Here is a 12,051-nt window from a genome sequence, read left to right on the forward strand (position 1 = left end):
TAAAAAAGAAAAAAGTAGACTAATAACAGTTGAGACAATCATATCGGCAGTGAGCTTGAACTTACCAGCCGTCACTATCAGCAGCATTGACATTGACGCCAAACTGAACCAGAAACTTGACAATCTCTGTGTGTCCGGCACAGACAGCATTGTGTAGAGCAGTGATGCCTTCATCGTTGGGCAGACTGGGATCCTCCACCTGCGGAGAAATTACAAAGGGGTGAATAGAGGCAGTCTCATTTAAGCACCAGCAAACAGTAAAATGTATGTACTACTTTTAGATAGTGTGATAAAATGGCAGAAAAAACCCATTTGTAATGTTGGGGTAAACATAATCACCATGTTATAATACATAGCAGTGTTTCTTGAGGATAAAAAGTCTTACTTCATAGATGATTCTCTGGACCAGGTCAAACTCTCCCTCCAGAGAAGAGTCCAGCAGCAGAGCCAGTGGGTTGAACTTCACTCTCATGCTGTGATCGATGCGTTCAGAGCCAATCTTGCGCAAGTTGGTCCTCTTTCCCTGAATACAATAATCATAACTGCGTATCACACAAATGATCTGAAACAGCCGTCATAACACAGTAGATAAATATCTAAGATGTCTCCATCCTGAAGTCTGTCCTGCTGAGTTGGAGGCGTCCACTCTCTGTTGTGTTCAATCTGGACTGAGAGCAGAGGAGGGGCTTGTTTTCCAGCTCTAAGCACATTGCTAATCCAGTTTATCCAGAAACAAACTAATTTCTCAAAACTCCCCGTTATGCAACTAAATGGGTCTTAAATTGAGGTGACTAAGGAAAGGAAAAATGTGTCATTATGCTGATTTCTCATTGGCTTGCCCTTTTGGGGTAAAGCCTACCACCTCACCATAAAATCCACTTAAGGAATTGTATTAAGAGCTTTACAACAAGAACATGTAAACTAGTGTTTGTTTTCAATCCAGAATGAGAGAAAGTGGGGTACATATCCGATTAGTGTGAGCAGAATAAGGAGCAATATTATTCAGAAACAATAGCAGTACTTGATGGGGATTATCTCATCATATAACATCGGACCAGGTCACTGTTGTTAACCAGAAGGTAATTAAAAAGTAGAGAAACTAACTCAAGACCTAACAAATATGTGAGGCGATTAAAAAACACACGTAGCACCAAAGTACAGAAGATAAATCTATACTGTAATGCAACAGTTTAAATCGGGAGTTATACTGATCACTTTCAGGTTCATACTTTTATTTGGGGTTTCTACACTGACATGTTTACAACACTATTGGTCTGATACTGCCTATGGCTGCTGCACCACTGTTCACCTTCTGTCACTCAGATGTAGCACCTGTATCTTTAAGCCCCCTCTCGAAAAAGCCTAGTCTGCTCTGATTGGTCAGTGCTCAGCGGTCTTGTGCATCTGTGCTCAATGTCATTGCAGTTGGGACGTGACTGTAAGAGCACTGTAAAAGCATTTTCTGTCATGAAAAGTCACTAATAAAAGCTTCTAACCAAAATGACAGAGTCGAACCAGCAGGAACGTGATCTTGAGGAGAAATTAAAAGTATCAGCAACTAAAATTACAGGTTTTTGCAGGTCAGCGTGTAGCTACATATAGGAGTGTATGTAATGTAAACACTGCAGTAGTGCAGACATAATCAGCTCAAGCCGATCGTAGAAAAGAGCTGTTCAGTACAGTCAGAACCCTGTGTTGAGCATTAATTACTTTTACATACATTTCCTGCATTATTGAAACTTGCCATGGTTAATATGAACATCTGACACTGGTACATTATATGTATGACAGAAAATTCTTTCATACCGGTGGCAGAGTAACCTGTCCAGTGACCTCAGGTGCCTTCATGTTAAAGGTGTCCTCTCCCAGGCTGTCCTGCTCTGCTCCACTGGGGTATGGGGGTGGCGGGTAGGGGGGGAACTCTTCCAGGAAGCCTTCTGGAGGTGGAGGGGGCAGGTTTGCCATCACATCGTCCATGCCAGAAATTGGTGGTGGTGGGAAAATAGCATCGTCTAGCTTGGGGGCTGGATGGGATGGGGGAGGAGGGGGGATAATGTTCTCGCTCTCTTGTGAGGCTGAAGGCGGTTTGGTCTGTTCAGCAGGAGTTGGAACGGGGACATTAGCACCTGGGATGTGAGATGGGAGCTGACCTCCCTCCAGAGACTGTCCTGCGTCTGATGGGTAGTTCTCTGCACCACTCAGAGAGCTGGGAACATGTGGCCCCAAAGAGCCCTCCGCCACCTTCTCTGCTTCACCAGCGTAGGTGGGAGTGGTTGGTGTTGTCACAGTCTCCATAGCTGCCAGTGTGGTCTTCTGGTAGAGGAGTTTCTGAATGTTGGGCCCTGCAGGACCCTCTGGTTCAGTGATGGAGCTGCGTTTCTTCAGGGGCCTCGGGGCATTGTAGAGCTTCTTTCTCAGGGCTTCCAGATCGCCATCGCTCTGATGCCTGTAGGGGTTGGAAATGAAGGGAAGCAGCTTGGTGGGGCTGAGAGGCCGGGGGATGCGCTCCGTTTCTGGTTGGGGGCCCTCAGACGGGCTGGGACCCATGTTGTTGGCTCCATTGTGGTCAACCTCAGATTCTAGGGCAGGGGAGCGGCGGTCCATGTAAGGGTTGTCTGGATGTAGACCAGATCCACTGGGGATCACTGGTTTACCATACACTACAAACAAAGATAGGAAACAAGTGTTAAAACGGTCATGTCTACAGAGATAATACTTTGCCTGTTTCCCTTAAATGTATTTGCAAAACAATATTGTATTCTTTTTACACAGCTAGTGTGGATTACATGAAAAGAAAAATGTGTTTCAATTCATCCAGTCAGAAGCAGCAGGTACGGTTGCCTGTAACAGCGTGTGTAAAGGGAAAATGTAACAGATGGCTGCGCCTCTCTAGCTGCTCCTTTGGTCAGTGACGTGTGAAATTTTTCTACTTGAGTATGCTGACGAGATAGGCTACAGTGCAGATTTACCTGACAGGGATTATATCTCGAGTGGCACAAAATGCTACTTTTCTTACTATTGTTTACATCAAGACTCACTTATATTTAGATTTAATTTATTCATTCATTATTGTTGTACTCCAACATGTTCACTCTCAGAAAGATACTGGCTTCAAATACTGACATGTGATGCATAAACCTGAAGAATGAAGCATGTACACATGTAGAGAGAGGATGTGTTCATGACCGGGCATACTACTACTATTGAGTCTAGTATTGAGTCTCCAGAAACCTAAGAGAGAATGACCCAGTTCATCTGTGTCACCTCAAAAACACAATTTAAGCACTTCATTAAAAAACAACAACTGGATATTCTTACCACTGACAAATCCATTGGTGCGGGTCTGAGATCTGTTGAGAGCGCCCTGAACAGCAGCCTGGTGGAAGGGCTTCCCTGAGCCGGCCTGCTGCGTGTACATGGAGTAAATGGAGCTGGCTGCTAAGGTCTGGGGTTTACTCAGGCTGGCATCTTTGGAAGAGGGCAGCTCTGGGGTGAACGGCCGTACTGTGGCTGCAGGTGGAGTGTCTTGCTTGGAAGGTAATGGGAGTGTCTGGCTCTGTGAGGGTGGAAGAGGGCTACGGCCCTGGGCAGCCTGAGGCGGCTGGCTGTGGGGCTTGGCTTTGGGGAAAGTGCCTGTGTTGAGACCTGGTTTGCCGTAGGGCACAACACCAGGGCCTTTTGGTTTAGTGGGAACAGGAGGAGGCACCTTGATCGGAGCTTTGGGAGCAGACTGACGAGATGAGAGGAGAGAGAAGTAGCAAATTAGACACCATGGTGTATTTTTGCTAAAATCAGACAGTGATTTTTTTACTGTGAGGATGTAAAGACATTGTTTTTGTTCCCTCCCACCTGAGCGTCCCTGACCAGGTCATCACTGCTCTGGTTTTTGCGAAGGGAGGTGGCGGGAACCTCCGTTGGCTCAAACATGGAAAATGGACGCACCTTCCTGTCCCTCTTCAGTTCTGTCTCATCTATACACAAACCACACACAATAATCAGTTTTGTCTCATGTTCAGACAGTGCGATTCTATAGAAAGACAGAACAAAGGGGGCCTTTGTTCTGCCGCATTACTGTATTCACATTTCCAGGAAGTGGTGGCAGTGCAATTTCTGAGGAGAGGTTGTATGTGCATGTGCTGTTTGCATACATTTCTTACCTTGTTCTGTGTTAGAGTTGGAATGAGAGCTCATTCGTGGCAGTGTTGAAGAGGGACCATGACCATTTGTGTTGGATTCTGGACCCGAGGAGCCCCAGTCTGCCAGCTTGGATGGTGGAAGGCCTGTGGGACCCGCAGGAGAGGATGGAGAGAAGAGAGCGAAAGACAGTGTGTTTAAATGTCAGCAAATACCAAAATATTTTACATACACATAGAAAATTTAAAAAAGCAGCAGAACACAGAGTGGAAAATAGCTTCAGCCATTATTTATCAAGATAAACAAAGAGTTAACAGCGCTGTGTTTTATGCATATTCACACAGAGCAAACAATCATGGACTTTTGAAAAAGAACATAAGATGTTGTAGCATTTCGCCTGCCTCGTTACTCATCATTTGTTGTTCTGGTTGACTGACTTAGACCCAGCCAGTGGCCATGCATGTCCGCAGACATCCACAGTCAGATGAGCCACAAAAGCATGGGGTTCTTGCAACTAGCAAGATTAGTATCACATCAAAGATGGTAAAAACATGATGATTTCCATCGCAGAGCCTGCAGACTGCAATTAAATTCTCCCTCTCAAGAGGTGTCGAACAAATACACAAACAAACAAACACACACACACACACATTTTGCGAACGCGACCTGATTGGGTTGGTCAGAATCCACATAGAATGTCAGTTCAACTAAAGGTTATGTGTTTGTTCCAACTGACCCATTTAGAGCGGCAGAAAAAGAACTGAGGAGAAAGCTCAACAAACACGCCTTAACAAACAGCAGCAAAACAAGCAAACAGGACCAAATATCCAGCTAGGAAATTATAAAAAAAATATCTCTGAAAAATAAACACAATGAAACAAAGCCGGTGAGAAGCACGCACGCACACACACAAACACAAGTGTGTACCTTTTCTCTTAGCCCGCAGCTCTTTCAGAGGCTTAAGCAAGAACATGGCTTCTGAGGAAGATGCATTCGAAAGACAAGAAAAACAAAGTAGCCTTAGAGCTCCAGATTTGCTCTCGACATGCTGTTGGCTGGGCCCAGGCAGAGGCCCCCCTGAGGGGCCACGCAGAGACCAGCACAAACTCCAGGAGCCCGCCTGATACTATGCACAATGCCCCTGCTAGAGAAGAACTGGGAAACGGTGTATACTTAGAGCAGATTCCTCTGCGTCCCCGCCCATCCCTATCTCTCTTCTTTCCATACTGCAAATCAACTCAGCATGCAGAAATAATTGCGTGCAACATCATGACAGACTGGGAAAAACCTGTTACTTTTACTTACTGTATGTGGAATTGCTTTAAATAGGAAAACATGGGCTCATGAGGGGGTGAGACAGGGAACGAGGGAGGGGGATCCCTTCTGCTGTTGTTTTGTAATGACTAATTTTGGTGTCGGATCATTCATTTTTAATAACATAAAGTGCACTGCTGGTCCACTATCCACTGAGGGGCTGATTTAGGGCTAGGAGAGCGAGTCTAGAGATAGAGCGCGTGAGAAAGAATTACTGAGAAAGAGGATGGCACAAAGAACATCTTTAAATGGGATATGTTGCTCTGGTTCATCATTGGTTCAGCCAGACTTTGTTCCCCTCCATTACACAGCACACATGCTACGTGCCGTCCGTGGGGAGAGGGTGCTGGTCTAACAGCAGCTTGCTCCGTACTCTCTTTCAAACTTGATTTTAGAGGAGAAAAAAGAAGAGTAGCACAAAGAGACACGCAGCGTGGCATTAAAGACACTGGTTTAAAAACTGCTTCACTCACTGCAAAACCTATTCAAAGTTTTTCAGAAAATGTGTTCAAAGTTCAGGCTCAGCAAAACTTGGTCACAGCACACCATCCAGGAAGCAACTAACTACCTTCTGAGCTCAGAGTGACATCGCAACCAGTGGGTGTCCCAGACTCCTCTGCTCCTGGAAGCAGGACAGTCGTTACGTTTCAATTCTACAATTCTACAATGTCATTTAGCAGGAGCTTTTATCCAAAGTGACATACATTTGAGAGTTAATACAACACAAGCACAGATGAAGTCAAGAAACAACAATAGTGTAAGTGCCATGGGTTAAGTTTGAGTCCATAAGGACGTAAGTGCTTTTAGGTCGCGCGAGCGGTCAGTGCTAACAGTTTATTTTCTTTCATTTATTGTCATCTGATCAAGTGTGAAGGTGTTCAGTAAAGAGTTGGGTCTTCAGTCTCTTCTTAAAGGTTGATAAGGACTCAGCAGAAAAAAAGGAGTTTGGAAGTTCGTTCCACCACTGGGGTTTCAATATATAACTTATAAAACAATACCCAAATGTTTTAAGCATAAGCAGAATAACTTTCAGAATAAATGCCAGGAAATAGCCTGGTCCCAAATAGCTAGCCATTAGCAAATACCACGCATTTTAAGGGAATACAACTATGAAATAGCAAGTTTATTGCTCAAGTATCAAGAAAGCACACTGTCTACTGTGAAGTTTTGGTGGTCCTTGAAAAATCTACTAGCAGCAATATTAGAGGCCAAGCAATTGGCCCGTTCCAAACAGTCGCATTTTTGAACAGGCAATGCATTAGTTCATAAAGAATTACAGGGAAGAGTAGTTGAGGACTCTGGTTTCCTTGCATAACTGTGATCTGACAATTCAAACTTAATTTTATATCTCTGAGAAATGACAGAAGAGACAATGTGAAGGTCTGATTCCAAGTCAGAAATCCGAGTCCCGGTCAGAAGCTGAAAGGCTGCAGAAGGCTGCTCACCTGTGCCGGCCTTGCTCTGCGGGTCGTGGGCTGGAAGGGTGGCAGTGCCGTCTGGGTAGGCTGGTTTTACAAGCAGGTCGTGTCTCACTGGGCCCCTGGGCATGGTGGAAGACTGGATGTATGGGCCAACTGCCGCCACCCGAGACGGACCTGACTGCTGTCCAGCTTGGCCATCAGAGGGCACCTGTACAGTGAAAGGGTCGGAGAGAAAAAAGACAGATGTTGTTAGAGCGGCAAAGGTCAGTGATCTCAAATATCTTGTATTATGGTAAACAGCAGAGAGAAAACACATGAATATATAGATGACAAAATGGTAATCAAAATGTTATCTGATGTATTTTATTAATGATACAGAAAAACAGAAACTGAAATTGAGATGAATATCACAGAAAGCATGCTGAAATGATGAACACTGAGGCACTTATCAACTCTACAGCAACCCTCTGACAAAAAACAACATTGTATGAGGGATGAAAAATGGTAAGAAATCTTGATTTCTTTACATTCTTCCCACTAGAAAGGCTAAAATATAAACTTCGGCCTGCAGGTGTCACCAGAGCGGGCTTAGTTGTTACTCGGAACAAAATGAAGACGGGTTCACAGATTTGAAAAGCAGTCTCTTTATATCGAGACACTCCTGAAAGTTTTTAGACTGCTGGTAGGGCTTGATGATTGATCAATTTACTTGAAATGATGGACTAACATTACCATCCTCTGAATCCCACCATAAACCACTCAGAGTGATTGCTCAGTAACCTAAATACAAGTCTGTTTAGTCACTACTGCTTCAAGAAAACACATGCATTACAGCTGCTGATTTATAAAGATTTAGCTCACCCATATTTATTAAATATTCATACCCTCTCATTTCATTAGCATGGTGCTTTTTATATAACATGTTGCAGTGGAACATCATGCAGTGATTTTAAAGCAGCTAGGACAGGGGATGTAAAATCCATACTGACAGTACAACCTCTTAAATTCTGTAGCACAATTTGAGGCACTAATCAGATAAATCATGAAGTTAGAAGACAGTAACTTAGTCAAAGATACAACATCTTATAGAAGAAGTTATATACATTTTGGTTTCCAATCCCAACAAACACACTGATTAACTTTCACTTCAAACTTGTGTTAAACCAGCTGTCAAACAAAAGCTCAACCTCAGGACAAAAACATATCTTGCTGATGTCATTATAACAAGCTGTCCATCTAAAAGAAGATGAAGATGGCTCACCTTGCCCATCAACAGTCTGAAGAAAAAAGGACTAATGGATGTGCCATGTCATACTTAGGAGATCAAATCAGAAAGAAATGAGACACATATGTTTAGCTCCAATACTAGTTTAGTTACCTGAAGATGAGTGTCTTTTGAAGCCCTCTCTTTACCAGGATAGCCATTCTTGAAAAAACAAAAGCACAAACATGCAACAGCAGTTCAAAATACCAAATTATCCCCTTTACCAGTCTAATATGAACCTTTCCTAAGTGTTTCCTGGTCTATGTCACTAAGACGATGCGGGATGACTCTAGGCTGGCACCTCTCTCCAGTCAGTACGGTTATACGTGCTTGTTGGGTGATGTCAGCCGGACACTTGCTGTTCGGTTGGAGGAGAGAGCAGCTTGGATGGAGTGTGTCTTTGTGCTGGTATGAAAAAGGCCCACTCATTATGATTCCAAGCAGGGTGTGGGTAAATCACCTCCTCACTAGGGCCTATTCAGGCCTTCATCACTAAAACACACACACACATGCATGTGCACACATGCAAATACAAAGACACACCTTTCTCTGTTCTGCTCCTACTTTATTATATATGTCAAAAGAGAAGATAGGCTTCTTTTAAACTGGATTAGGGTGCAAGTTGCTACTAAATGTAAAATGCTTCCAGCAGAGCTTCAGAAGTATATGTAAAATCTCCATTATAACATTACTTATTTATATCCTAACTTATAAGTCACTTTAGATCTTGTACGCTGCATTTGCTAGGTAAACATTGCATGCTGCAAACTAAGGCGTTTTTTTTGTATCTACAACACAGAAAAAAAAATCTGAATGCACTGATTACAAACAGCTTTGTGATTTGCTTTACAAAGTTATAAATCATAATGAAAAGCAATCTTTGAGGTTAATTGGTTGAATGTTAATTTGGTTGAAAGAAAGAAAGTTAATGAAACACCTTAATTATGTCTGAGAGGAAGTCGCCTGATTAGGAAAACATAATTAAAAGAAATTACTGCGTAAAGGACAGAGGAAAAATGACTTGTTTTCTAAGGGGGTAAAAACATAAAATCATCCACCATTCAATCAGAATGATTATGTTTTCTTTTTGGCCGCCCTTACATCTTTGCTATCCCTTCACAAGCATTCAACTTCAAGCATGTTAATTTTTCTTCCTCACAGTCTCTGTTGACTCTTATTTACAGTCCCATGGCAACCTGCGTTCAAAACAACTCCTGGAAAGAGGAGTAGAAGAGTAGGGAGACACCAGGCAGCAAGCTCAGAGCCAAAACTTTAACACCCATTAGAGCTTGTAAAAAAATGACTTATTCAGCCTGCTAATTTCTAGTATGGGTTAAACCTTGTTGTGTATTTTTGTATAAAATGTGTTTTGGAAAAAAAAATTGTGATATGTTTGTTTGGCCTTCGTAATCTGATTATTTGCCTTTTCCTGTTTCCATGCAGCCAGAAGCGATAGCATCTCCCCTGGCATTCCTGCCCGTCTAAGATGTCAGCCTGCACTCGTTACTCCTCTCTCATCTTCAGGAGTTGTTTCTGCCAATTGGGACTGGAACCACTTCTGAGTGAAGTAGTTGGAGTGCAAACTCAAATGCAACTCTGCGACAGGATCAAAACGATGATCAATCCCCACCAGCTATCTCAGACAGAGAGATCAAAGAATAGAAAAAAAAGGCGGATAGGAGTGGACTCCTTCGAGTGAGGGTGTCACTAGTTTTTCCCACACAGAAGATGTCGACGTTACGGAGCCTTACGTTGGCATGGGTGACCTCTGAATGCCAGGGAATCTGAGGCTTCCGGAGGTAAAGAGAGATACAAACAGCCTTTATTAGGTGGCCACTAGGGGGAGTTCTGATCAAAACCATTTCCATCACTTATTTGCAGATATAAACAACAGTGGCTTGACAAAATGTGAGTAAGTCATGATAACAATTAAAATTTAGAGAACAGCTTTCACAAAATATAAAAGATAACTCTCGAGGGGGTTCTGTATCAGCTTATGTGAATGTTTTTTATGTTGCGTTGGTGTAATAATACTTACAGGCAAGTTTTCTTTCTGCTGCAGTGCTGCCTTCTTCTTCCACAGCCGGTCTCGGAGCTCACTAATCCGTTTGTCCATGGCAGCCACCTCCAGGTTGCGCTTGTTCAGGCCCTCTCTCTGCTGCTGCAGCTTAGAGTTTTGATCCTGGTTGAGCTTGTTCCTCAGCTGACCGCCAAGAAGGACAAGACATGAGGACAAAGAGAAGTTAGTTCAACATCTGTGCACATTTTAAACAAATACTGTCTTTGGAAGTGAATTTTATTTTGCTGATGATTTCAACTTAGTCAGTTTTTTTTCTGCACACCTGCAGCTCCTTGTAGAGGCGGTCAAGTTCAGCCACAGAGCTCTGGTTGTCATGGAAGTTGTCCATTTTGCCATTTTTAAGCAACTCCAGCTGTCGGCTGAGCTCCTCCACCTTGGACGCAGCCATAACAAGTTGTCTCTGCTTCTGCTGGAACAGGTTGTTCATCTGCTCTATCTCCTCCACTGGAGAGAGAGAGAGGGGTAGAGAGATGAAATAACAGGCAGGGAGAAGATGACAAGAATATCATAACATCAGACAGAAAGTTAAAAAAAGACATTCTGCTTTAAAGGAGACATATTATGCTAAGTTTTATTTTCATACTTATATTTCGGTTTTCTACTATAACATGTTAACATGCTTTAACGTCCAAATAGCATATTCATTTTTTTACTCATATTGTCCATCTGTAACCACTCACTGTCTTAAATGCTCCATTTTAGGCCTGATGTCTTTAACTACCTTTGCAAAGGTAATTCTCAAGCACTGGGTGGATATACTCAGATGGGCCATGGTATATTCTAATAAGCCGTATGTGATTTGGGAAGGGGAGTCAAACATGAATGTTTTCTGATCAAGGCAGCTTAGAAAGTTGTCTTAATTCAGTTTGTGGGTTGATAGGCACTCCAGATAACCAAATGTATGTGCACAGGCACTGAAAAATAGGTATTGCAAAATGTGTCCCCTTGAATCTATCAAAATCTAATTTTCTATGCCTACAATATTCCGAGCAGACATCCATTTATAAAAGTCTACGAGCATACCCAGTTTGCCATTGCTTAGGCGCTTCTGCTCCACCTGGCCCTTGAGGGCCCGGACCTTCTTGAGCCGAGTTTCCTGGTTCTCGATGTTCTCTCTGAGGCGCTGCAGCTTCTCCTGCTCAGAGGCCTGCTGCTGCTGACGCTGCTCCTGCTGCTTCAAGTAGCGCAGCCTCTGTTCCTGGAGAGACAAAAGTGAGGAGAAAGGGAGCAAAGGTCAGAAACATAATAAAATATCCCTGTTCACTTTTATGTACGAGTAATCCACACAGGCCAGTATGCTTTGCTCAACAGCTGCTGTCCAAGAGTCCTGGGATTCCAACTGTAACGGCTCCTGCTGGTGGTTAGGAATGCATTTTATCCACACGCCTAGTGAAGTTGGGATTAAGAAAAATATTCTCTGGAGTAAAACAGTGTTTGGCTTTCAAAATCACTCAACAGTCTTGAACTATGATGCGGTTTACTATACACGTGACAGAACTCTCCTAAAACAGGTAGCACAACAGAGACTCTATCCGGAACTGTACCAGGTGATGTGTGCTCTTCGGTGTGTTTACTTGTCTAGTATGCAGGACTTGTAAGTGTATGACTGCCTCAAGCTACATTCCTTGGCATGCTATATCACCTTCAGGCAACAGTTGTCTGAACAGAATGTGAAAGTGGGTTAAGCACTTAGGGAGTGACACCCTGCAGGTCAATTTTAATTTCAATTTTTTACTTTTTGTTTTTTTACACAAATGAGAGAGAGAGACAGGTAACACATTCAGTGGAATAGAAACATTTTAAGGTGCCCGAGTAATGCGTAGAAAGAAAAAAACGAC

General features: G+C 43.1%; 1 protein-coding gene across 3 annotated transcripts in view; it reads right to left on the bottom strand.

Moving 5' to 3' along the window:
• The window catches only part of LOC131993390 (apoptosis-stimulating of p53 protein 2-like), a 30,730-nt gene that overhangs the window by 1,278 nt on the left and 17,401 nt on the right, over positions 1–12,051 (bottom strand). Inside the window, exons 7-18 of one of the 3 annotated variants that reach the window (XM_059359285.1) lie at positions 11,237–11,411; positions 10,476–10,657; positions 10,172–10,336; positions 9,885–9,923; positions 8,248–8,295; positions 6,894–7,077; positions 4,158–4,280; positions 3,850–3,971; positions 3,319–3,730; positions 1,807–2,660; positions 386–523; positions 66–199 (exon numbers count right to left, since the gene is read on the bottom strand). In XM_059359285.1, the coding sequence (XP_059215268.1) occupies positions 66–199; positions 386–523; positions 1,807–2,660; positions 3,319–3,730; positions 3,850–3,971; positions 4,158–4,280; positions 6,894–7,077; positions 8,248–8,295; positions 9,885–9,923; positions 10,172–10,336; positions 10,476–10,657; positions 11,237–11,411 (2,576 nt within the window). The remainder of the gene's footprint in view (positions 1–65; positions 200–385; positions 524–1,806; positions 2,661–3,318; positions 3,731–3,849; positions 3,972–4,157; positions 4,281–6,893; positions 7,078–8,247; positions 8,296–9,884; positions 9,924–10,171; positions 10,337–10,475; positions 10,658–11,236; positions 11,412–12,051) is intronic. The other 2 variants (XM_059359287.1, XM_059359288.1) reach the window with 2 other exon arrangements.

The sequence above is a fragment of the Centropristis striata genome, chromosome 20, assembly GCF_030273125.1.
Source record: "Centropristis striata isolate RG_2023a ecotype Rhode Island chromosome 20, C.striata_1.0, whole genome shotgun sequence".
NCBI lineage: Eukaryota > Metazoa > Chordata > Actinopteri > Perciformes > Serranidae > Centropristis > Centropristis striata.